This window comes from Anser cygnoides, chromosome 4, assembly GCF_040182565.1.
Source record: "Anser cygnoides isolate HZ-2024a breed goose chromosome 4, Taihu_goose_T2T_genome, whole genome shotgun sequence".
In the NCBI taxonomy this organism is placed as follows: Eukaryota; Metazoa; Chordata; class Aves; order Anseriformes; family Anatidae; genus Anser; species Anser cygnoides.
Window position 1 is genome coordinate 73,151,842 of NC_089876.1, and position 27,076 is coordinate 73,178,917.

Here is a 27,076-nt window from a genome sequence, read left to right on the forward strand (position 1 = left end):
CCCACCACCTACCTGCCCCTCAGGGCCGCCCGTCGCGGCCGTTACCTCCCTGCGCCGCCGTGGGGCGACCCCGGGAGGAGAAGGGAAGGGAAGGGAAGGGAAGGGAAGGGAAGGGAAGGGAAGGGAAGGGAAGGGAAGGGAAGGAGGGCGGCACAGCGGCGGCTCCGCCCGCCCCAAGCCGGCAGCTCCTCCCTCAGCTCGCCGCGCCGCGCCTGTGGCAGGCGGGCAGCATGGCGGCCGTGGAGAGCCGCGTCTGCGAGACGGCCGGCTGCAGCAGCGAGGCCAAGCTGCAGTGCCCCACCTGCCTCAAGCTGGGCATCCAGGGCTCCTACTTCTGCTCTCAGGTGAGGGCAGAGCCCCCCCTTCCCCCCGCGGCGGGGGAATATGGAGGTGAGGGTGTGCGTGTGTGGGGTGGGGGGGGGACCCGTGTGCGGGAGCTCGGGGCTCGCCGCCGCCCCGGGGCTGCTCCCGCTGGGGGAGCGGGGCGCCTCGTCCCTCCTCGTCCCCCGGAGGGTCCCCCCGGGGGTCCCCCCTTGGTTTTGGGGGCTCGGCGGGGCGAAACGAGGCGTGCTCCTGGCGTCCCGCCCCGTGTGCCTCTGCGGCTGCAGCAGCCCCGGCTCGGGAGTCGCGGGGCTGTGGCAGAGACTTGTTGCTCTGCCGAGCATATTTTCGGTGTCCTCTGGCGAGGTGAGGGGCTCCGAGGGAGGCGGTTCGGTGCCCTACTTTTTATGTGCTTTTAAGCGCCTCTGGATGGTTTGCTTTAAGGCTGCCAGACGGGGAGATTCAGGTTAGGCCAGTTGTCATTTAACCATCAACTTCTGCTAAATGTGTTCTGCAGGCCTCAGCTATCCTCATTATTACCTTGGTGGTGATATGGTTAGGTCCATTATTTAAAGAGAAAGGGCTGCCTGATGTCTGAGCATGTCTTTTTTATTTATTTTATTTTAATCACTTGAAAACGCAGAGCAAAATACATATCTCAAGACTTTGAGCCTTCTGTATGTGCTGTTCCTCTCAGCATCAAGTGAGGAGCTACGATCCAGAGATCGACGGTGCAGCTCCCTGGAAGAAGTATAATTTGGGGTAAAACCATCGAAGTTTTGTAGATATCAGAAGCGTTTAATCGCATCAGCTAGAGTAACTTCCTGATTGAGCAAAAAAAAAAAAAAAAAGTCACTTCTGAGTCAGGACACAAACCGGTAGTCAGCGTTTGCATAGGACCTGGGGAGAGCTTTCCACGTGCACCTCACACGCCCACTGCGCGGCTCCTGGGACTTCCCCCTCGAGCCCAAACTGCACCGACTGCAACCCCAAATTGCTGCGGCGGTTCTGTACCTTCGGTTCCCGCGTGGTGCTTCTGGGCGCTTGGTAGGGTTTGCTGGGCGTTTCACCGCGCGTTTTGACGTGCCTGACGTAAAGCTCGTCGTAAACGCACCTTCAGCACGTGCAGGTGTCAGCTGGTGATGACATTGCCACTTCCAACAGCCTGAACAGGCCTGCGTGGGAAGTTCTAGTGATCTCCTCACTCCCCTCTATCCCGTCCCCAGCTCAGCACGTTTATACAGAACGTGGAGATTCTGGTTGTCTATGTATTAGGTTTAATTCTTTTGAAATAGCTGCTACTGCTGTAAGGTAAAATTACCGGAAATATTTATTGGCTTGTTAAAATAGGCTGCTGGATAACTGACTACTTGTAAAGCTGTCTTGCCTAGGCAATAAAATACTGAACTGGGAATCCCGCTTTTCTTAGTTCTGGGAGACCTTGGGTGTTTTGTTTCTCCTCATTCCCTTGATCAGTCAAGTAGGGAGGCATAGCTATTCCCCAAATGAAAGGTACTTTGAAATTTTGGGGTGAAGTGTCTCATAGAAGAGAGAAGGAAGCTAACAGCTGTCCGTTTCCACGATGTGCAAAAGATGTCACGCACGAAGAGAGGAGTCCTCATGTTCAGCCCACAGTGAGGAGCTTCGGTCCCCCTTAGTCTTCTGTATCATCCGATGGAGGAGATGTCATCTTGGGGGCACTAGGTACCATCAGGAAGGTAGGTGAGGTGCCGCTGACAACTGGCTGGCTGTTTATACACGCACTGAGAGGCTTATCATCGCTCAGCAGGAAATTTTCAAAACCAGGAAATTTTCTCTGAACTTCCAGCGAGTTTCAGCCAATAGTACTGGAATGGTTAGCGTTTGGGAAACTTTTCCAAAGGTTTCTCCTAAGCGGTTTCCTTTCCATTGAGGCATTACACACATGAAAAACTGTTTGATAAGCTAGTAAGTGGAACTGGGATGTTAACTCCATGGCGCAGCCTGCATACCTAAAGGCCTGTTCCTGTCCCCTCCCTCCAAGGCTGCAGGTTTCCACCCATTCCATTAAGCTGGACCTGAGTCTTTGGTGAGCCATTACGTGGGTTTTTAGGATTTCACTTTTTTTTTTTTTTTAATGGAGCAACAGCAGTTGCATTAAGTTTTCTGCTAATTCAGCTTCCCACGGCTTTGTGCTGCAGGATCAGAGAACACCGGTGCTTCAGGACGGTGCAGCCTGAGGGCAGGCATGTCCATTGCACCCAGTTTGGCATAGCTGGAAAGTCAGCCCCTCCTTTTTGAACACAGAGGTGTCAGCTACACCCATACTGCGTGCTACGGTAATTAACCTGCTTGAAGCCTGCAATAGCTTGTTCATACAGCCAAAGCTCCGATAAGAGCTAAAATCAAATTTGTGGGAGTTCATTTCTCTAGTGCTGAGAATAAACTATAGAAAAGTGTGAACTACTCTAAAAGGTTGATAATGTTTTGGATTGTAAGTAGCAATTTGTTAAGAAGAACTAAAGTGGGTAGCATAGGACTGAGAATCTTAGTGTAGTGAGGAAGTAATCTTAGGATTTATTAAACATTATTTTTCAGCACTGCACATAGAGAATTGGAGTGAACTTTTCATGTAAATTGTACCAGGACAGCGATTTCCCTGGTGGATTTATCATTTGTGCTTATCCTTTCCTCGGTAAAGGGCATTATTCTAGTCATTTGTTTTCCCCCTTCTATATCAAAAAGAGGACATCTCAACAACATGCCCTGGAAATGCTTTCTCTGAAGTAATGTGACATTATCGGAAAAGCCTTCGAGCCACGCCATTTGACCTGGGAGTGGGGTGTTGTGCACCTTGTCACCTGGGCACGCTGTTGAATGCTGGGCTTGGGGTGGGTTGGGGTGGAAAAGGGGCTGAGGATGCCGAGTTCTGCCCTAACAGTGGGGTTTTGAACTGGTAACAGAGGCGAGGTAAAGACAGCTCTTAGTAGCAGAGGAGCTTTAGTAGTGTGTTGAACGCTGGCATTATTTTTTCTTCCTTTCAGTCCAAGGGATAATGAGAGGGAATATTCTACTGAGGAATTCTGTCTGCTATTAACCTTTGATATCGTCTTCATTTAGCCTAGTAAATCAGGTCCTGTCGCCACCAGCTATCTTTCACTGTCTTGCTTTCTCTTTTGTAGAGACTTGCAACAGCATTGCATGGGTTTATCAGCTTAATAGACTCAATTACTGTATCTCCTGAATGTGGAAATAACACAGATGTCCAGAGTGGCATCTCAAGTGTGGTGTTCCTCTTAGTAAGATGAATTTGCAGTTGCAAAATCTGCCTTGTTAGGTACGTGTCATTTGTGTGTAAATTATATGTAGCATACACAAATAGTTGGTGCTTAAATGCACAATTTGTATTTCTTACATGACTTCTGCAAGCTGCTGAATGATAAATGGAGAAGTAGTAACAATTCTTGAGATCTCCAGTTACTACTTTCCTATGAACCTTCTATTTATAAATTGACCTCTTACTAATAATTTTGTGTTGCTTTGATGAAAAATTCCTCTCTCATACTAGTTGTGTCTGTGTAGGTGTCTCGGACTAAACAGAGCCGCCTGAGATTTTCTGTCGGAATGGACGGGATCCTGATGCGGGGCGGTTTCCCCATCCCAATTCAGAAGTATCTATTTCCAGGCACAAAATGGAATCCTTCCCCCGTTGTAAATTCAGTGCCCCGTGCTGCCTTTTTTTCCTCTCTGAGATGTGGAGGCCACAGGCGGCTTCTCTGAGCCGTGCACCCTGCAGCATCTCTCAGGCAGTGGTGGGTACCCGCTGGGGTGCTCCTTCCAGCTGGGACAGGGGCTGACTTTTTAAATCTCGGTGATGGGAAAGAAGCTCTGCTTTGTTCCCTTGGTGGCTTTGCTTATTGGCTTATTCCTTTCTGGGAAGGATGTTGTCACTGGTATTCAGACCTGGGCCCTTGACAGCGTTGAGTTCTCAAGGTCACAGTAATTTAAGAAAAATTGGGATCTAGAAGAGAGCAGTGGTCCCCCCACATACGCTTTGCTGTTTCCTTTCACCTTCAGTGTGCTTGGGTTGGGCAGCAGGGAGCTGTGGGCCTGGAGGAAAGTATTTTCTGCCCTCTCTCATGTCAGACCATAGGACATAAGTGCCATATTTCATTCTTGGTTTGCTGTTCTTTGCTGCGCCTAAAATAGGCTAGAACCTGCTGCTTGGATCCAACTGCAACAGATATGGCTTTCTTTTGGTATAAATGGCACTCTGCAGATGCTCCCTTCTAGGTCTTTTGACAGATTCCCGTTGCCAGGAAGCTGACATTTTTATCTGCTTGTAAATCACCAGAAATCCCTGTGCCTGTGGTCAGCGCCTGGTTATTGTTGAGACACGAATGCAGAGCGCTCGTAACTTGTTGAAGGTCAGCTTCAGGCTCCCAGGCAGGCTGTCTGAGCTGGGTTCGATGGACCGAAAGGCCCGTCCAGTTTGAATTTCTCTTGCTGGTTGTTCCTTCACTGCTCCCAGAAGCCCCACGTGTACCTCAGTGGTTGAAGAGCTGTGAAATCCAGTCCCTTCCTCCAAGCAAGGGCTGAAATCCTGTCACCTGGGAGCCAGGAGTCTCGGGCTGAGATCGAGCTTAGATGAAAGGCAGAGCAAGCTCTGCTGGTACCATGATGCTGTGTGTAGGTGCTTCCCTCGAACCTGCAAGCATACTTTCAGCTCATCTGGAAAACAGACTAGTCCCAAGTGCTGCCCAGGTGTGTGGAGTTCTGCAGGCAGCTTTTCAGGCCAGCGGCAGCATCTTCTGGTCTCGTACGGCACCTAGAAGAACAGAGCCTGGCGTGCTAAAAGGCGCCTGTTTCAACATCCAACGTAGTAGCAATCGCACCCCTCGAGGCACTTGTATTTACGGATAAGATGTAAGGCTAATCTGTGTCGTATTACATACACAGCACCGATAACCTGATATTTTTCTTAAGCTAAATGCCACACTTAAGGGTTTTGTTTTGTTTGGTTTGCATACCTTAAAGGTGGTTTGGTTAAAAACTAGTTCTCGTTAAGTAAAATCACGCGATCTTGGATTAAGCCCGAGACAATTTTACGTTCCAAAGGGCACTTTAAAATTGTATTTAAAAAAAAAAATCGCTCGGAATATTTTTAAATGCACCGTACTGCTTGGCACCGTTTCCTAGACGTTTGCCTAACTATTACAACTCAGGGTATAATGACATGCAGAGTGCCAGCCAGTCTGTCCCCACAGTCTCAATTCCAGCTGTCTTTTTTGCTCTGGAATATGTCTTTCTGGAAATTCAGCTCCGTGCCTCTAAATGGTGAGCACAGTGAAGTCAGGAATGAGCTGGAGTTCCCAGAAGCTGTCCGGCGCCGGGATTTGGGCAGTCTCGGCGTACCTGCTGCCAGGTGTGTCTGCAGCATCGGATGCCAGGTTGTGTAAAGCAGCAGTACCCGAGGGGACGGGGAGCCTGGGGAGAAAAGCACCAGCCCTAAGGATGGAAATCGCTGCCGGGGAGCTGGCAGAGCGCGCTTCGGGCGAGCTGCTGCCTTGCAAGGGTTGTTCAGAAACCCAAGAAATGAGGATGTCTTGAATTCTGTGTTGCCTACGCTGCTTCCTGTACTTGGGTAGTTTATTTAAAGCTAGTTCGGGTATGTCTGTGCCGCACAGAGGTTTGTAGTGTAGATATAGCCTAATCTTGGTCCGTTAACCCCCCTTTTCTTCTCTGGCATTTGACATTCGTTATGTTTTTCTGCCTCTTAATACAGTTGCATGGATTCCTGGTTTCCTGCTGGTACTGTAAAAATTACAATTAAAATTTGAGAAAAAAAATCTTGCAAAGTAGCTCAGTAACTAATTTAAAGGATGTTTTTTTTGTTGTTTTTCTTTCAATGGCTGATTTTTTTTAAGCCGAAGGCATTTGGTAGTGACCTCTGTGTTCGCACAAAAATGCCCTCTACTGTAAAACAAATTCCACCAAGCTGCATGCTTCTGTCAATATGTCATCCAGGAGGTGTTGGACTGAGTCCTTAAGGTGAAAATCATAGAGAAATAGCTTGGCTTCCACGAGCTGATCCAGGAGGAGCCTTTCCAGAGTGTAACGTGATTGCGTTACCTTTCGGTAAATGCACAGGTTGTGGCGAACGTTGGATCGAGCTCGTCTCTGAACACAGAATCAGCGGGGTTGGTTTCAGCGTGGCTTGAGGTCAGAAATGTTGTTAAAGGTTTAAATATGTTAATGGGCTTTAGCTAAAAATTGCAATCGAGTTTCTCTTGCTGACAGCCTAGCTGTACGCAAGATTGCTCTAAACAAATGAAGGACTCCCCTGCCCACTTCCCTCCTGCCACCGCTTTTTTTTTTGTCCCATGCGTTTGGCCTCTCGCTTTGCACAGTCCTCTTCAGCGTTTCCGAGTCTGTCCTGATTGCTACGTGAAAAACACATGCAATAGAAAGATCAGTGCTCTAAGTGACAGGGGTGGGATATTAATATCAGAAATACTAATGGATATTGTAACGTTTGAAATCAAATCCAGGAAGTCTTCCTCATGGCTCATGGCCAAAGTCATGTTATTCCTGTGTGCTTTCCCTCGGAAGCTAGTTAATGTTTTCAAACGTAGCCATACAAAGCCATGTCTTCCTTTCTTTTTGGCAATATTAGAAAAGAGTCGTGTTCACTTCTTCATTTTAATGTTGAAATTCACCCTGGGTATTTTGTTTATTTAGTCATTGACAAATTTCTGTCTTGATCTGTATGTGGCATAGGAACATGGAAGACTCATTAGAGGCAGGAACGATAATAGGAAGATTGAAGTAAGTGTCTCAGCAGAGAAAGCTCAGCGAAAGGCAGAATTTTCTCCAGAAAACTCTCCACAAAGTGGCCCGGATGGTGGGGCAGAGTGGCTTTCTTCCGTGGCTTGTCAGGAAGTCTGCTGTGTAGAAGGTGAGGGTGTTTGAAGCACGCGGTGGCACGTCGGTAGTGCTTTGTAGCCCCAGCTACGATTCTCCAGCCTGCGAGGTGACAGCTGCCGTGTTTTTATCTGAAAGCACCGAGGCAGAGCTGTGCAGACACGCGCGGGGTGGCGCCTGCTCGGTAAGCTGTCCAACACAAATAGTTCGTGTGTACCTGCTCAGTCCGGCGCTCACGGGCGGCGTGTGACCGAGCCTACACAAAATGGATGGCTCGGTGGGTGCGCAGGGCATCCTCCGAGAGCCTTCCAGGAGTGTCAGCCCAACGCAGAGGCATTCACTGACGGCACGCTGCGCGTGGCACGGCCTGTGCTCACGGAAATGTTCTGGGCTCGCCGCGTGTGCTGGTTGCAGTTGGCGGGCGCGCAGGTAGTGCGCGTGTCTGGGATGTCTGGCTAAAACCTTCCCCCTTTCCCTCAGCTTTCCAGCAAGCGCGGCACAAAGGTCTGCGTGTGCAGCAGGTTATACGAGCGCGACAATAAAACCTTCCAGTGCTTGCTCAGCGAGAAGCCCTGTGAGCCTAACGCGTCGGTTTCCAGGCCTCTCGCTGTCCCACCCATTACGCAGCACCGTGACGATAGCGGCAACTTCAAACGCTGCTGCAGAAGACAGCGAAGATCTGGTGTTGGTCGTGAGGGCAGCAGGGTTTCTTTGAACGCTGGCACGCTTGTGCACCGCTTTACTGCGGTCTTCTGGACGCAATTTGATGACCACTGGTTGCAGGCAAGGTGGGGAGAAGATGGCTCTGCGGGAGCAGCCGTGAAGCTGGGGCAGAGTTTGGCACACTGGGCTTAGTTTACAGATCTGTGTTGGGTTGGGCTGGTGTTGTGTATGTTAGGCTCAATCACTCGTTGGCTCTGGGCAGTATTTTTATGATGATGTTTCAGCCTCTAGTATTGTCCTTCCTATTGAAGGTAAACTTCCTGCCTGTTTCTTCAGAACAAGTTCAGCATTATTGTAAATAACCAGAATTAGCAGTTTTCTAACAGTTATTTTGTGTACGCGTAGCCATCGGATTTGACTTCTGTCTATAAAAATAATCAATTTCCTAATTGGCATCTTAAAGGATCACCTTTAAATGCCTACTTCAGCAGCTTTTCTGTTTCCATCTCTCATTTTTCATGTCTTTCCCTCGCCTTAATCTTCCTTTACTCTCCTCCAGCTGCCAGGCGTTTCCACCTGCCCCTTTGCTCATTCATTATTCACTGCATGAACTGCTCTGTACGTGCTCGGGGGAAAAAGGGAAAAACACAAACTCCTTCACGTGCGCTCTTTCCTTGCTTTCCATTTCAACTTCGTTTTGTTTCTGTTGTTGTGAGTAACATTTCCCATTTCCATTCAGTAGCTCTCGGTCTTTTTCCCCACCTTAATCTCTTTAATTTGTTCCCCTGTGATCACGCTGATTGACCTCCGTTGCTTTCTCATGCTGGGGAAGGAGGCAGAAGGGATGCAATTAGCAGGAGGAGATGGCTCCTTGTAGGAGCCAGGGGAGGATCACCCTACCCACTGCAACGCCATCGCATTAGGTGTGGAGATAGACCAGGTGAACTCGTACCTCTGTGTCCCTGAACAGCACAACGTCTCAGCCAACGCGGGCCAACCGTGCTGTTTAATTACTCTTCAAATTGATAAGGGGACAATATTTAGTAGATAGGATTAGAACAGCGTGTTTCATTTGGATGGGTGCATCTGTTTGTCTGTGCTTTCTGACTGTTTTGGCTCATTAGCTGTTGAAAGTGGTATTTTCTAGTGCAGAGACTGGCAGTTAAAGTGGCATTTGCTGCATGTTGCTACAAAGGTTAGTAAATTCCATATTTTAGTATTTTAAAATACAGTTGCTTCTCAGTTTCGTGGGAATGATGTGTCTGTCCAGGATAAGGCTACTTAAAAAAATATTTTTTTTTCTTTGCAATTCTAGGAATGCTTTAAGGGAAGCTGGGCTACTCACAAGTTATTACACAAGAAAGCAAGTAAGTTTTTTTTTTATTGTCTGTTTTAATATTCTGTTCTGACTGTGCCTATAGAAAACTGTTCCTTTTTGTGAATTTACTCCCCCTTCTAATTCAGCATCATCGTGTTTTATTTAATGCAGTTTCACAATAAAGCGCGTGTGTGTGAGTATTGGCGGTAGAGCAACACAGTGCAATTTGCTTTGTATCTTTCCACACGTAAATGTGCAGCTGTGTCTGGAATAGCGTGTCCAGTCCTGGGCTTCCCAGTACAGGAGAGGTGTGGATGTACCAGAGAGAGTCCAGCAAATGGCCGTGATGAGGGCCAAGGGGCTGGAGCATCGTTCCTGTGAGGAAAGGCTGAGAGAGCTGGGGCTGTCCAGCCTGGAGAAAAAAAAGGCTCAGGAAGGATCTCATTCATGTGTATCAATACCTGGTGGGTGGGTGCAAAGGGGCTGGAGCCAGGCTCTGTCAGTGGTGCCCAGTGCCAGGACAAGAGGCAGGGGGCACAAACCAGAACACAAGAACCTCCCCCTGAACACCAGGCAGCACTTCTGTGCTGTGCGGGTGACGGAGCCCTGGCAAAGGTTACCCCAAGAGCTTGTGGTGTCTCCCTCCTTGGAGTTCTTCAAAAGCCTCCTGGATGTGGTCCTGGGCAGCCTGCTCCTGTTGGACAGGAGGACCCCCACAGGTTCTTTCCAACCTCAACGTTCTGTGATTCTGTGCCAAGAAACGATAAGGATTTTTCCAAGATATCTGGCATAGTGTTCTGCATATCTGAAATTGTGCTCGGTTCCTGGCAATCTGCAGATTTGAAATTTTACATTTTTACTCTGAAATGTATCTGAGACCACATGTGGTACAGAAATCCCTATTTCTGTTCCATTTTTGCCTAACACATTCCTTGAGCCAAATTACCAGTTGTGTGAAGAGGAAAAGAGAGATCCTGACACAGAGGACAAAGAGAACAATAAATCATGACGGTGAGGCCTGTAAACGTGTACCAAACTTGTACCATCATAGCGTTTTGATGCCTGATGGAGTAAGAGGCAGTAATGTTCAAAAGGCTTTAGTGAAGCTTTTTGATTCGGTGCTTGCTGGAATGCAAGCATGCCAGTCAGAGTGCAGCCAGTCTGCATATTTGGGGTGTTTCCCCTCTGGGGAAAAAAATGAAAATGGTTTTGTGCACTGATGCTACAATTGGTAGGAGGATGTATTGTAGCAAGGATTTTGTTCAGTTTAGTTGAAAATCATAAGAATATCTATCTGTATGTCCTAGTTACAGCTGGTAGCTCTGGTACGGAAATACTGCTAGACTGGTAGTCTCTCTCTTATTTGAGGAGTTGAAATAATCCATAAGTTTAAAACCAACCTGAACAAAAGAGAAAGTAGACCCCAGTTCTGCACCTGCCCTCCCCAGCCCACCTTCATCAAAGGAGAGCTGAGATTAAAAAGTGGCTTGGCAAAAAGCCGAGTCCTCATGTCACTTACCTCCTTCTTTCCTAAAACCCCGTAAAACCCCTTTTTCTGTGATAAATATTGCATACGGTTAATAGCCAGGAGTAGCACAGACACAAATGTTTTCCCTCTTTCTGCCTTCCTGTTGTAGAGTTCTCATAGTTCACACTTGCGTTCTGTATGACATTACTCTGCACCTGCATGAACATGAAATTGTGTTCAATATAATAATTCTGGTAATCCTCTGGTGCAGTCCTCTAATGCTGTTGTTTATCTGACAGAGAATTTTTTGATGATACCACCAAATCCACGGTCTTGTTGGCTTCCTGGATAACCGCAGGATAAGCTCAGCATAAGTGGTCTTGGTTCTGGTAGCCCTCAAGTCCTCAGTGTCACAAATTACTGAAGCATCTCAAATATGCCTTCGCGATAACTTTAGATTTTTAAATTATTATTTCTCAGTGGTTCGTCTAAACTGAATGTCATGTAGGCAGGTGGCTCAGAAGTCAGCCATGGAGACTGAGAAATTTATACTAGGGCTTGCTATGTTAGAGTTCTTGCCATTTCTTCGTTCTTGTGAGATATGAAAAGGGAAAACAAACTTAAGCTATCAGGTTATGAGTTAAAGATTAACGCTGCCATACTCTTCCTTTACCCTTGCCTCCTCTTTCCAAGTAAATCCTTTTTTTTTTTTTTTTCCTTTTATTTTTCCCCTTTTGGAAATGCCCAGGATCAACTTGCTTCAATCCTCCACTTAAAAACCATCAATCTGCTCTGTTAGGTTAGTGTTATTAGTGAATAAACGCCGTCACTGGACTGAATCAGATGCGAGTTTCACTAGGTTAAGAGAGCCGGCACCTGCGGCAGATTGGAACCATCTTGTAAGGTGCACATACTGCCTGAAGGGGCTGCACCTCCACTTTCTGTAAAAGATCTGGAGGGGTAGCGGGCTCCCAATTTAAAACTAGTTATTGGATACCCTCCCGCTCACCCCAGGTCATTTCTGTCACTGAATGCCAGGAGAAATCACAGAAAAGCAGTCTTCGTCTGCAGTGCCGGGTTGCTAATTGAAGGGATAATGAGCGTTTCTGTAGAAATATGCTCATCTCCCAAGAATGAAAAGAAGCACAGAACTATGTTTTAGAGCTACAAGTGAAGAACGACTCAAATAGCTATTACACTGTCTTTGTGCCTACAGTACTGCTGTCCCAACAATCCGCAGTTTGCTAATGAGAAAAGATAAGGTTGGCAGGCTGTGATTTTTTGGAATGTGAAAAACTTAATCAAAAAATAAAATGAGAACTACTACCTACACTTTTATGTATCAGTAGTATCAAAACCAACAGCACCACCAACAAAAAACACCAGAATGAATGTCAGCTTTATCTATTGTAGGTTGCCTTTGGACCCCACGGTTCTTGGTAGGACTGATTATGCTGTCGTTTTTGTTTGTTTGTTTTGTTTTGTTTGTTTTTTCTTTTCAGAAGATGAAAAAGCTAAACATGAAGTTTCCTCTTGGACCCTGGAAGGTGACGTTAACACAAATCCCTGGTCTGGTTATCGATATACTGGGAAACTCAGGCCACATTACCCCCTGGTAAGTGTTAAGTGGCACTCTGTACTCCAGCACTGGAGGAAAAGGTGCAGGTTACATTCTGTAACAACTGATGGACCAGAATTCCTGACCTGATCGCCTTCCATATTTTAGCTGAAGGAGGAAAGCTTCTTTATCAGTCTGAACCTTATGGGAAGGACATGTATGACTGTTATTATTGTGGCTCATTTTTAGTTAACTTGATCTAGGTCTCGGTATATTTTAAAATGAAGCAAAAGTGAGAGAGACGTGCATCAGTTCATGCCTTTTGGCTGCATGTTTTGACATTTGTTCTGCAAAAAGCTGCTGATAGTTAAGATGGTGTCTTCTAGCTGTCTGCTGCTCTTACCAATAATGGAGCAGTCTGCTTCAGAAAAAAATCAGTGGGTTAATTTAGAATTTAAATAAATAGTTTGATATAATTGTATATAAATGGTTTGAAATAACCCGGTGAATAAGCTGATGAAACAGAGAATACAGTAACTCCCAGCACTGGAATGGTGAAGGACAGCTGAGGTCAGTAACATCTTCAGAGTTGAAAGGTGGGTTTAGAAGACAGCCTCAGTATAGCTGTATTTTTAAATTAGTACAAGTTTGCAAGTGGAATAAGTCAAAACTTTTACAGAATTAATGGCATTTTATTTACATGTGTCTTTTCTAATTGGCCTCTATTAGAAATCCTGCCCCTGTGGCATCCTCTCCATAGCATCTGTTACAGGGTCAGAGAAGAGACTAACAGAACCTGAGCCCATGTGTGTGTCTTTGTGTCATTGGAGAATGTTGGTTTTGTTTTTTTTTTTTTTGGATACGTCACTGGCCAAGTAATTTACTAGTGTTACTGCTGAGCATTTGCTTTTTTGTCTCCTGACTCCTGTAGGATTGATGTATACGAAATTATAATAAAAAGTCCTAATAAATAGGGTGATGATTAAAAATAACAATCTTGTTAAAATACACTAATAATCATAGAGAGGAAGGATGTGCCTGGAACAACTACGTTTGCAGTCTGGGAAGTGCCAGAATAAATGCTACAATACATTACGAAACTATTTATTTGACAGGCACAAGTTTGGTTTTGTAAAGCTGTGAAGTTGGCTATTAGAGGGTGTATCATATAAAAGCAGTAAAGAGTAACAGGAGATTCTTTGAGAAATGGAGATTGGAGCTGTTTTGGACTGTTTGCATACTTGCGTCTTTTTCTGTGTGGAATTAGCCATGTTTCAGTGTGTTTGATTTTATTGTGTGGGTCGCTGCTTTTGTGGCTCTAGTATGTATTCTTGCAATCTAACTAGCTTTGACTATGATTTATTTAGACACCAACGAGACCTGTGCCAAGTTATATTCAGAGACCAGATTATGCTGATCATCCACTAGGTAACATGGAACAAATCACAGTTATGGCGTGTCGTATTTGCTTTTTATCTTTCCTTTGATTGAAGAAGCCTTTAATGCATGAAGGAGATACTGGAGAAGGGAATCTCTTCTTTTGTATGTTCTTCTCATCTACTTCTTTTCCCTGCCCCCTCCATTAACTTACTGATTTAAAAGAATAAAACTAAAAATGATTACAAATTTTTCTTTTTTTTTTTTTTTTAAGTCTGAAGTTTGTAATGAGTTGTCTTTCAGAGGTGTTCAGGGAAGAAAAGACAAAAATACACAAGCTGTGTTCCTGTGTTTAACTTCATAACAAACAGCAAAGATAGCAAAAGTTGGCTGACACAGATGAGGTTTGATAAGCCATTGTCAGTGGCATTTTGGAACTGTGTTGTAAAATAACTAAAACAAACAAAACCCCAGTAAGCAACACCCAAAAGAAAACTGATCATTTCCAGCTGTTTTTAGGCAGAGAGAGGATAGATTCAAAATCACTTGCTTATTGGTTTGTTTGGGTATTTTCCCCTTTTTGCATTGGTGTCGGTGATTTGTGTTTCTCAAAAAACTGCTAAAAAGCCTGTTGGAATTATTTTTAAATCTTCAATGGGTCTTTAATTGTACTTTATAGAATGTAAACATTTAAACAGCACAAAGTATTGGTTTTTGGAGGTCCTTCAACTGTAAAACTGAATTTGCACAGAATCTCATAGGAAGAACTTTAGAAGTATTTATCACATGATTATTGCGCTAGAACTACTTGGTCCCTTCCAACCCAAGCAATTTTATGATAACTAGATATAGTCATATGATTATATAATACTTTAATAGCTGCTTTAGAATATTATTTATTATATTTATTATAATATTACTTATTATAATATAATATTATTTATTATAGATAATACTTGTTATCTCCAAGGTAGCTAAAAAAAAAAAAAGACTTTTCTATGAATAAAATACTTCCCTTGAAAGTGTAATCTTAAAGTTGTGTTTTGAGAGTGTTTTGACTGACTGGGCAAGTGAATGTAAGTGACTGGGCATCCTGAACACGTTTGGACATTGCGATGTTGTGGAAGGCTTATGAATTCAAATTAATCTGGTTAATGTTGATTCTGCTATAACTGGTGGGTTTCTTATTTTAGTCTCTGGTGAGAAAGTATATATTTTTATTGCCGTTGGTAAGCTAATTAAGTTCCTTGATTGGACATGTGTAGCAATCGTTCCTCCATGTAATTTTGTTTGTTTGTTTATCCCCCCCCTCCTTTCTTTCCCTAGGAATGTCTGAATCAGAACAGGCTTTAAAAGGAACCTCTCAAATAAAAATACTCTCACCTGAGGATATAGAAGGGATGCGAGTAGTGTGTAGGGTAAGGAGGTTTTGGTTTTCATTACAAAGTGCCTTTATTCTTTAAAAATATATAGTTATTTTACCAGTTTGTGACAGCATACTTCAGAGTTCAGACTTTCAAACCATTTTTGAGCACTGAAAAATAGTTTGGGAAATCTCATATTTTCTTTCTCCTTGTGACTCCAACTTGCAGTGAATTATTTTGCAAGCAGAAAGATGACTTTTATCTGTTTTCTGGCATTGTTGTTACTAGTGAGAAATAGTCTGTGGCTGAAATGTTGTTACCGTTAGGAATATATTTTATAGTGCATGAATGAGAACAGAATTTTTTCCTCTCCTAGAGTTAGTGCCAAGTAAAAACTAAAAAGCAAAACCAAAACAGTGCCCCATTCCTGATAATTTTGGAAAAAGAGTTGTTCTATCAAAACCGATCAAACTTTGAATTGTACTTAGGTCGTTCATGTATGTGGTGTTTGACAAAATTGTGATCCAGTGTTGTCTGGGCAAACAGCTCTGGGTGGTCCTGCTTGAGCAGGGGAGTTGGACCAGATGACCTCCAGAGTTCCTACATGCCTCGACAATTCTGTGATGCTGTGAAATCTTAATAGAAATCTTAACTGGGTGTTTTCAACTGGGGTGTTTTCAAAATATTTTCAGATGTCACCGAGGTGACTCAGTAGTATAAACTGCAGGCATCTTGAAGACTTTCTGTAGTCCCAGTCTACTCACCTTTCCTAGCAATCTCAGTGTAGCTGCAGAAAATGAGTTGCTAACCTTCCAAGGAGTAGCCCTGGTCTCATTTTTAAATCAGTATTTTTTGTTTCCTTATTTGCAGCTTGCTAGAGAAGTATTGGATGTTGCTGCCATGATGGTGAAAGCAGGTGTGACTACTGAAGAAATTGATCATGCTGTCCATTTAGTAAGGTTATTTTACTGTTCTTCTAGTGTTTTTAAGTGATTTCTTCTCTCTCTCTGTTTTGGAATGAGTGTTGTGGGGTTTTCTTCGTTGCATGAATTCCTCTTCTTTATTTTGAACTGTTTCTCATTTTGAAGTTAATAGGTAGAGCAGATGTTAGAAGTATGTTATAACACAATGCTAGATTCAAAATAAGCCCCCAGTTAGGAACTCCTGGGGCTCTGGATCAGCTCCTTAGATGATTTCCAGCTTTAGGCTCCCTCTGAGTTTCCTCATGTGTTTTCTCTGTTAACATCATGTATTTTTTTTCTTGTAAACCCTTCTGGGTTCCCGATACCACTATTTAAAGAGCATCATATGTACGTCATGGACTTTTGTGCCCAGTGTTGTTAGTTAAGAAGTACAGAGGAGAAAGTTCAGTTATTTGTGATTGGGAATCAGAACTGCAGAGCCTGAGATAGAATTGGGATGAGGTGTTTGATGCAGTCAGGTGAACTAAAGCCCCAGTCTAGCAAACTATTTGAAATGCATATTCAAGTATTTTTGTGGTTTGCCATAGGTAAGTTGAGTTGTGTAATATTCATTTTTCTTAGCTGTGCTTTCTAGAAGGTGTTTAAACTGATGGTTGAGGGATACCGATCTGCATTGTGGAGAAGGCCAGGATTTTGATGTAGATAGGTCTGCATTTGCAACTGTTGAGCTGAGATTGAGGCACTTCCTACGGTTTAACTAGGCCTGAGGTTTCTGGAGCTGCATTAAACTTAAATGGTAATATACTCTCCCTCCAACTTTTGGAAACTTTTGCGTAGGAGATTGATACTGACTGAAATTTTGCAGTTTTAAGACAGTATTATTTTTCCATAATTGCTCGGTATGTCTCTTAGTATGTATATGTCAGTTTTGCAAAAATCACAGGTTAATAAAGTGAGTGCAAAGGAAGCAGTTTAGGGTTTTAAAGTAGGGGAGTAAAAGAATAGTGCTTAATATTGTTTTGTCAAGACTGTGGCTTTTGCAAAAACATTAAAAAATCTTAGGTCAGGTGCTTAAAAACAATCATTGAAAATGACAGTTTTCTACCTGAATAAATATTCCCATGCATTGTTTTGAACCTGAATATTTCAGCATTCATAGTTGAACATAAAAATTAATAGAAACAAAATGAAACTAGCCTTACTGTCTTCCTGTTAAGAAATGCAAAGCAGAACAAAATACCTTAATGCCAAAAAAAAAAAAAGCTCAAAAAGTCTTATTTTCAGGAGCCACAGCATTTCAAAGTATCATTCTTACTGTAAGTCTGTTGTGCTTATGTTTTTTCATTGTACAAAACTCGCTAATACAATGTGTAATTGTATTTTCTAAATTAGGCTTGTATTGCAAGGAATTGCTATCCTTCCCCTCTGAATTATTATAATTTCCCTAAGTCATGTTGTACATCAGTGAATGAAGTGATCTGCCATGGAATTCCTGATAGGAGGCCATTACAGGAGGGGGATATTGTTAATGGTAAGTGCTATGAAAATTTAACTTCTACATTTTTAACCTTCCACACTTCTACCTTCTAGCAGTTTGTGTGCCAGGGCTGCACCTCAGCACTAGAAAACACCTTTTATAAGAGGATTTAGTAATACCTTTGTTATATTTATATTTGTCAAGAGTAAGTTTATAACTTTAAGTTGATGACCAACTTTACATGCAAAGGAAGTAAGTTTTGCTGCAACATAGTTATAAGCTCTAATTTTATGGTTTTTAAACTTAAGCTGTTTTAAGCATACCCCTTCTCATTCTTGCTGTTTGCCTGATACTGAATGTTTAAATAATTTAATTCAAAAGAAAAAAGTTTTAAGCCATCTGGTGTATTTTTTCTTAGGAACAATATTGGAAAATTTCTTTGTATTTAATGTTCACTAAAAAACTTTACCTTTTTGGCTGGAAACAATGGGTTTTGGCATTCCGATTACTGCAAATATGTGACTTATTATTTTAAATGTGCTTTGAAAGTACTGAAGTTAAAATATGGCTTAAAACATGATTACATTCCTACTTTAAATTTAATTTCCTCCTGTTAGTGCTGGAGTTAGTTCTAAGGAAATATTTTAGCCAGGTAAATCACCATGGAGTAAAGAGCATCTGTTTCTTGTTTTTATATTTGCCTAGAAAACCAATCATAAGCTTGCCATGGCTGTATTGCACAGGTGGATTTTTTTTTCCATTTTATTTTTTCTTAAATCACTGAGCAGTGAAACATTATCTTAATAGTTAATTCTATAAATTCTACAGGATAAGTGTCAGAATTTAATCTGCTGGAAGAGTTGATATGCGGAATTCTTCACAATTAGAGAAATAACTTCACAATTACAGTAACACATTGTATGTGGTTTTTGTCTTTTCACAAATAGAGAAGCAGTGGAAAATACAGTGGTAGTAGTATGACGTGTCTGGTATTCTTTGCAGTGGATATTACTGTCTATCGTAATGGCTACCATGGAGATCTGAACGAGACGTTTTACGTTGGAGAAGTTGATGAGGGTGCAAAGAGGCTTGTCCAAACAACGTATGAGTGCCTAATGCAAGCCATCGATGCAGGTAAATGCTTTTGCTGAGGCCTGAAGGATTATGGTTTTGGTTCTCAAGCTCGAGTGCTCACATGTGTTATCCCCTGGGAATGAATTTTGTTGCAGAACACAGAAGTGTTAGTGTGCGTCACTAGCAGATGATGTATGTTGTATAACACAGTGATTGTTCAAACCGTACGGTTCTGTGGGTGGTGGTTGCAACTTTTATTTGAAACGTGGGCTGACAAGGGAAATGTAACTGATGCTGAGGTGATCCATGTGTGCTGATATTTACATGGAAATAGCCTTTTTGGGCTACTAGATGAATAAGACATCCTTGATTTGAATTGTTTAGGGAATGTAAACAACAAAGTATGTTTTGGAAAACCAGAGTATGGTTTTCTACTTTTCTAACACACATGGCATTGTAAAGTGAATCAATAAGATAAAACGTTGTTTGAAGACTTTTAAACTCAACCCTTTACTCCCATAAACTTGATGGTTATTTTATAAAGCTAATTAGGTGCTTAGATTTTAAACTTCGGGAGTGTGCTGGGGAAGAGAGATCTATATCCTTCAGTACCTGCAGGACTTTGATTATGTTGCTTATAAATATATTAAATATATTAAATATAATTTGGGACACCTTCACTGAGACACACACAGAGATAGAAAGGTAGTTAGAGAATGCCGTGTTCCACTTTATTCACAAATGAATATACCAAGTTCTCTTGGACAAACAGGGAAAACTAAAATCTCTCAAGCCCCTGCAAGTAATTGTATCCTCTGCATATTATATATCCTGTAGCTTCTTAGAATCCCCAGTAAAATTTACTCACTTCATGGTCTCTGCAAGCTGAAGTTTACGTTACTATATCTGAAGGCTTTAAACATGCATTTAATTAAATGAAAAAAAATAATAGTGAGCTTACTTTGGTTAATAATTTGGAGATAGCGAACTAAACTGCAAAGACAAAAATCCATGTGAAAGATATCTTGCACGCCTGTTGTGTGAGTGAGAAAATACTGTAGAGTTGAGCTGTGAAGGACATAGATTATTTATGTGGGATTACTGCTCTGGAAGGAACACTTAATTTTCCAGAGCTAGACCTAGATTGTTTATCTTTGCTCCTGTAGTTTATTTTTATAGCAAATGTTAAATACATTGTCTCTTATCTTTCATATCCTTGCTTTGATGTGTAAACTACAGCGGTTCAGTCTTGCGTTCGTTATACCGATATGTAAATTCTCAGTATAAGTGTTTTTTTTTTTTACTAACCTTTCAGATGATGTAACAATTTTCAATGTCTTTCAGCCATTCCCTGCTAATAGGAATTCTAGCAGCAGATGTCTCATTTATAGCAGAGGGTTGCCTCTGTCCTGGTCACGCCATCGTAAATTTGGGGTGTTGGACCAGCAGAGCCCTAACTAAGGGAGTTGTGTCAGAGAGCACAGCAGAGAGCTCCTTGTTGCGTTGCACTGAGCTGCTTGGAATTGTGAGGCCTGAAGTTATTTCACAACTGTTTAGTATAACACCAACAGATTAACTTTTTGTCTTCGTCACCGTGTCTGCCTTATATTTTGGGAAAAGCATGCACATTCCGATAGTAAGCCAAATTTCTTGTTATTTTCTGTAAGTTCAGTAAGCTGAACTTATAAGCTATAATTGTTCACATTAGCAGAGAAGTGAACTACGTGGCTTGCTTTATGCAAGCTTTTAGCTGTGTATGCGAACTGTTCAGGCTTATTCTGCTTAACATGGCTCCACTTAACCACCCAAGGTCTGGCTCCTGAAAGAACAGCATATATTCAGGGAGTTGTGAATGATCTTGAAATAAAATTTCCTTTTTTTTTTTTTCTTTTTTCTTTTTTAGCTGCTCAAGGTTGCTTTCAGTGTGCAGCTTCATTAGTTGATAGATGAGGCATCGTTGCTTTTATGGTACTATCAATCCCTTGTGCTCGAAGCGAATTCTTCACACCATTTTCATCAGTGGCGAATTACTTAATTTTCAAGGCTTCCCTAAAGGACCATCAAAAATGTTAGCCCTGCATATGAACATTCTTATTTGCTGTAGCTTTGCCATTAAAAACCGAGCCTGAGAGTAGAGATAACCGTTTTATCTTTTTTCCTTTCTTGGTTCTTCACCTATAATCGTTTTCCCTATTAATTTGTGTGCACTTTTCACATAATGGAGAGATAAGTACATATTAAAATACAGTTCATACATTCATTGAAAGAAGCACTGAAACTCTGGATATGAAAAGTTGCCAAGCATGTTGAAAATCTTTTGTCTTTAATTTCAAACTTCAACATCCTTTTAATATATGAGCTCTTATGTCCATGAAAGGAAAAAAGGAGTGTTCTTGCGAAGGAGTTTCTCTCTTTCTCCCTCACTTTCTATTTTATATGAGACGGTTTCCTCCCTTTTTCACGTTATTACACTCACTCACGTACTTGGTGAATTAAGTGAACATAGTGGAGGGGGGAGGTTGCATACTAGAACAGATGGGCAGGCAAGCCAGGAGTGTTACAGAGGTGATATTAGCCTGAATGGTATTAGATGGTTACTTATGTTGAAAGAAAGCTCTATAAACTTGTAACTGTATCTTTTTAATTTTGCAGTAAAACCTGGTGTTCGGTATAGAGAACTGGGAAACATTATTCAGAAACACGCTCAAGCAAATGGATTCTCGGTCGTTCGGAGCTACTGTGGGCATGGAATCCATAAACTTTTCCATACAGCCCCTAATGTGCCACACTATGCCAGTGAGTATTTCCTTTGTGTTGTCCTGCAGACAGAATATGCTTTGCAATGAGCGCACCCAATTTATTTCTTGCTTACATTTTAATAAAATAGCATGTTGCCTGACAGCCATCAAGTTAGCATGTGTGCACTTGTGAGATATTTTTCTGAACTCTGGACCACGGAGTGCTTTATGAAACTAAGCAAGGTGTCTTGTGTCACGTACTGAGGCAATCTGTGCCTACGCTGATGATTAGCCCTCACCTGAACTAGTTAGTGGTCAACATTCTGGCATGAATTCCCAACTAATCCCTCAGACATCAGCCCTTGTCTGCCCTGAATAGGCAAATGTTTCCAGCCAGAAGGTGTAAGTAAAAGCTTAATGCCGTTTCCAGATGTAAATAAGTGTTTTGAATGGTGTAGGCAGGTGGTGTGCCTGAGTCTGGATCCTGTTATATTTTGCTTTTCTCTATTTGAGTGTTGTGGTGTTCCTGGAAAACTTTTGTAGTGTGTGGTAGTGGAGGAGGGACCTGCTGCCCCCACAGGTTCTCTGCTTTAGTTTTTGGAAATGGCAATGTCCCTATGATTTTGGCAGCAGGACTATGAGACAGCATCCACAGAGACAAAGGAGAGAAGCTTAAACATGAGTGGACTATTAAGGATAGGAGAAATGCTGTGAAACAGTGATAAACAATTCACACCTGCTTCAGCTGCATAGCTCCCCTGGTAGAACCTCTGTTTCCTCAGACGTGATGGATGCCTCCATCTTCCCATATCCCAATGAATTTTAACACGTTATAATTGTAGATTATAATTCAGCAATCCCTGGCTTATCAGGGATTGCTGAAAATCAGTTCTGTAATAAATGATTTTTCAGAGAACAGAGAGAATCTGTTAATCAACAGGTATGAATTCATATTATTTAAGTTTTGTGATGTAAAAAGAAGAGAAAAGGCTGCCCAGAGAAGCTGTGGATGCCCCATCCCTGGAAGTGTTCCAACCCTTCCAACCCAAGTCATCCTACAATTGTAAGAGAATCTGGACTCTGGAGATGGAGAAGCATTTTATGCCTCCACACAAATGCTTTTGGTGAATCTAACATCAGAAAGTTCCAATGTTGGAAACTGTTTTTTTTTTCTTTAATGTTACTTAAAGTAATGTTACTTAAAGAAATGTAGCATTATCATCCCAAGACTACCAGGACTTCTTTAGTATTCCAGAGTAATGAGAATGTCTTTCATAAACGGAATCATGGGATTACTTGACCATTAGCCTATTTTGAAATTGATTGGAACTAATGGTTCAGTGGAACCAGGTTAAGAGGTCTTCAAGCCTGCTCTGAATATCTGAAATACTTCATATTTTTCCTGAATTTCTAAATTGATGTGTTTCATCATGGAAGTATGCAGGACTGTTCTGTTTTTACACAATTGGGGCTGAACTCTAGAGAAAGACGACAATTAATTTCAAGTTCCTTGAGTAAATATTGCAGTGTTAGAGCATGGAGAGAAGGAAAAAGGACTAATGGAAATTTTATTATAAAAACTAATGGACAAGTGAACTGGTCATCTTTGAAGAGCTTTTCTCTTTTCATCTTTGAAGAGCTTCACACTGTTCCTCCTGTCTTCTCTAAGACAAGGATTCGTTTATTACCTAAGATGGGATAAATTTTCTAACTTGATTGTTTACTTTATTGCAGAAAATAAGGCGGTTGGAGTCATGAAGCCAGGTCATGTATTTACAATCGAACCAATGATCTGTGAAGGTAAGTGTGGTGGTTTTACTCGGGTGGGCGACCGAGCTCCACCACAACCGCTCTCTCACTCCCCCTCCTCAAAGAGGAACGGGGAGAAAATACGATGAAAAGGGCTCAAGGGTTGAGATAAGGACAGGGAGATCGCGCAGTAATTATTGTGACGGGCAAAACAGACTCAGCATAGGGAGATAGTAAGATTTATTGCCTATTACTAACAAGCTAGAGAAGCGAGAAACAAAGGAAAGAAACCAAAAGCACCTTCCCCCCCCCCCACCCTCTTCCACCTCCTCCTCCCAAGCGGCACAGGGTAACAGGGGAACAGGGGTTATGGTCAGTCTATAGCGCTTCTTCTCCGCTGCTCCTTCTCGGTCACTCTCGTCCCCTGTGCTGTGGGGTCCCTCCCACGGGATGCAGTCCTCGCTGAACTGATCCAGCGTGGGCTGCCCACGGGCAGCAGCTTTTCAAGAACTGCTCCAGATATGGCTCCGTACCACGGGGTCCATCCCTCAGGAGCAAACTGCTCCGACCTGGGTCCCCCACGGGCAGCAGCTCCTGCCAGCTCACCTGCTCCTGCGTGGGCTCCTCTCCACGGGCTACAGGTCCGGCCCGGAATCTGCTCCGGCAGGGGTCTTCCACAGGCCGCAGCCTCCGTCGCTGCAGGTCCACCTGCTCCACAGTGGTCTCCTCCACAGGCTGCAGCGTGGAACCCTGCTCCACCATGGTACTCCATGGGCTGCAGGGGGACAGCCTGCTTCACCATGGTCCTCACCACAGGCCGCAGGGGACTTCTGCTCCGGTGCCTGGAGCACCTCTCCCCCTCCTTCTTCACTGACCTTGGTGCCTGCAAGGCTGTTCCTCACTCCTCTCACTCTCCCAGCTGCTGTGTGGCGCAGCGTTTTGTTTTTTTCCCTGTCTTAAATCTGCTCTCACAGAGGCGCAAAACAACATCGCTTACTGGCTTGGCTCTAGTCAGCAGTGGAGCCCTTACCTAACATGGGGCAGCTTCTAGATTCTTCTCACAGAAGCCACCCCTATGGCCCCCTGCTACCAAAACCTTGCCACGTAAACCCACTACAGTAAGCAATTTGGCAAAAGCCAAAAATCACTAAATTAAACTGATTCTGCATAATGCCTTAATAGAGTAAAAGGGTTACTCATATTTACTCTTAAGAAGCGATGGAACAGGATGCTGGTCCTATTCTTTTGGGGGAACTAATATCTGGTATTTAAATGATGAATTTTTGATTTGTTTAATATTTCTAGGTGGTTGGCAAGATGAAACATGGCCCGATGGTTGGACTGCGGTAACAAGAGATGGAAAGCGCTCTGCCCAGTTTGAACACACTCTTCTGGTCACCGATACAGGCTGTGAGATCCTCACTCGGCGGCTGGATAGTATTCGTCCCCATTTCATGTCCCAGTGATAGTCTAGACTGAGCAGGTGGATCTGAACGATACATTTTTTCTTTTTTTTTGGTCTCCGTTCTATGCATTTTTTAAGAGTACAGAATAGAGAGGAATTTCATCATTTACTTTGTTCTCACTGATTGTAGATAAGAGAGGAATACGTTGAAGAACCTGACCCAATGTCTGCTAAAGCAGAGAAGAATTTAAAGAATTTTCTGCTTTCCTCCTACCTACAACACTCGTGCTATATTTTTCTTTTTTCTTCATTTATCTCTTTTGCACCTTTCTTCCAATTAGACCTGCAGTTGCTTCTGTTGCCGCCATGATATTAGCTAGAAAAGCGTGGGTAACCTTTCCCACTGGGACTTTGGGATCCAGGTTTTTTTTTCACTACTTCAGTGTGCCCTGTCTCTCTTGGTGTGAGCGGCACCTGAGATTTTAAGCATTTCTAGTTCCAAAGACCTGCTCCTTCTTCTGCAGATACTGTTCTAATGGGCTGGGCCTTGTTTGCTTATCAGTTGAGAAGTGGGTGAGGGGAGAGAGACATGCATATTGCCAAGAGTAGGTGACTGTTACCTTTAATTCTGTTCCCATCTCTCTGCTGATGGCCTCTGTGGTTATTATGACTGTAGTTGACACGCTATGTTAATGGCAGGGCTTCTTTTACCGGAGATTGATAATATGGGCTTCCTACACGGAATATTACTGAATTCAGTCTTAAATGCAGCCCCCTGGAACAAGCCACCTCTCTGCGGAGCAGTGCTTGCAGGCAGTCTCCTGCTCCGAACGCTTGGTGAAACTGATGTATCAGACTTGGCTAGGGAAAGGAATGAAACGAGAACCAAAAAGATCCCACGAGAAATGAGATCCCTGCGTGGGTCAGCTGTGGGACATTTTATAAAGGTACATCCACAGTAGCTGTGGGGGATTGGATTTGCAAGACTTACAGTGAGATGAGTATATATCTCAAAAGGCTGAGTGTGAGAAGACAAAACATCTTCAACGCTGTTTTTTTTTTCTTTTTTTTTTTGGTAGTTCTAAAACAGGTCTTTTTCCCCCAGTCAAGCAATTGAGAGAGTTTCGTGGTTTTGGAAAGTCTTAGGGGGACACAGGAAAACAGATCTTTTTCCTCAGACTTTATAGAGTGGGCAATCTTACAATCAACATACACTTCTCTATCGGTGGGTCACAATGAGCTGGGAACTGTCACCTTAACAAGTGTGGATTAAGCCTCTGTATTCTCTCTACTTTTTCTTTTCCCCTGCCCATTTCCTTTCCATTGTCTTTGCTGAGGGGATTACTTTTTCTTTTCTTCTCTGAATCGTAATGAATTTTTTTTCAGACCCCATTGCAGACTTAGAAGTCTTACACCACTGTAATGCAAGAAATAGTCAAACCAATGCAGACATAAAATCATACCATCACGGGCATAAAACACACCTTTTACCAAGGTGTCTGGTGAATTTGTTGCCACATTAGACCCAAGCATGAGGTACTGGATCCCCTTGGCTCCCCTTGGCACTGCAGAATTTAGGTGGGGAAAAGGGGTTAGTGCTTCACAGAACTGGACTCACACGCGTACTACCAAATACCAAATTTACCAGAAAATGTCTTCTCTGCCCTGAGTGCCTCAGACCTCCGTTGCTGTAAGAGTTCCATTGCAATGTTTTCATTACCTTTATTATTATTTTTAATTATGCAGTAAAGTGACCTGAAATGATGCATATAGAGTGCGTGTGCGTATGCGTGTGTGTGTGTATAGATTTTAACAAAACAGACTGTAGTACTCTGAGTGGAATTACCTGTGTTGAATGAAATGTCATGTACTGAGGTGATAGCTATCCTGGAGGTTTGCCTACCATATCACTCACTTGAATGGTTACAGCGGTCTTGCCTTTTCTATGTGCGTGTGTGTGCACGTGATGGGGGACTTCAGTTTTGGTCTATAAAATAAAAGTTGCAGCTGCTTTTAACAGAAATTACATTTTCGTGATCCAAAACCGGATATAGCATTCTCAATTATATCCAGGATTGCTTGCACTAGCGCAAGCCTACTCGTAGATGCATGCAGCCAGTTCAAAACCAGTCTTCAACCTGTGCATGTGTAACCTGAATACCTCTTTGTTGTTGCACCGATACAACCAAATTCAACACTGCAAGTTTTCAACACAGGTAATCTACGATGCTATGCATTTCTGCCTATAAATTGAAACCACAGCAAGGAAACTGTTTCTATTGAGTTCATACTATTGCGGTATTTTTAAACAAGTGAAAAGTTTGATGAACATCTACACCTGTTCTTTGAACATGAGGTAACACATCAGCCTGGAGAACAGAACTTATTTAATAAAAATATTACAAAAGACCTTTTTCACCTATCTAGCTGTAGCCTTGCTTGAACGTTATATATTGCACTTGTGCTGACTGGATGTGGGAAATTGTGTTTGATTTTTGCAGGAATTCCTATCTACTTCAAAAGAAAAAGCAACACAATTTTAACTTTCTGATGGTGCTTTTTAGAAGTCGTTCACTCTTACCAAAAACACAAGTGTGCAATTTGTTCCGAAACAACCTCTGGAAGTATTTTCCCGTTACTATCATCTCCAATTCCAAAATTACACGTTATAGTGTGAAAACCGTTCATGCTGTTTTTGCAAATTGGCATGAATATTTAAGGAAAGATGATGTGTTAGG

General features: G+C 42.8%; 2 protein-coding genes across 3 annotated transcripts in view; one reads left to right on the forward strand and one right to left on the reverse strand.

Annotated features, from left to right (window-relative positions):
• Nucleotides 1-135, reverse strand: part of EIF4E (eukaryotic translation initiation factor 4E) — a 31,200-nt gene extending 31,065 nt beyond the window's left edge. The window contains exon 1 of the mRNA XM_066996398.1: nucleotides 13-135. The gene's annotated coding sequence lies outside the window, so the exon portion shown is untranslated. The remainder of the gene's footprint in view (nucleotides 1-12) is intronic.
• On the forward strand, nucleotides 51-26,760 carry METAP1 (methionyl aminopeptidase 1). 2 transcript variants are annotated; one of them, XM_048054720.2, is made up of 11 exons: nucleotides 51-344; nucleotides 9,203-9,254; nucleotides 12,179-12,288; nucleotides 13,599-13,659; nucleotides 14,935-15,026; nucleotides 15,843-15,926; nucleotides 17,288-17,426; nucleotides 18,375-18,506; nucleotides 21,099-21,242; nucleotides 22,919-22,984; nucleotides 24,239-26,760. In XM_048054720.2, the coding sequence occupies exons 1-11, from the start codon at nucleotides 231-233 to the stop codon at nucleotides 24,397-24,399; spliced, it is 1,155 nt and encodes a 384-aa protein (XP_047910677.1). In that variant the 5' UTR covers nucleotides 51-230; the 3' UTR covers nucleotides 24,400-26,760. The 2 variants fall into 2 exon arrangements, with proteins under 2 accessions (XP_047910677.1, XP_047910676.1); XM_048054719.2 differs by having other exon boundaries at nucleotides 55-344; nucleotides 12,176-12,288.
• Nucleotides 26,761-27,076: the final 316 nt, after the last annotated feature.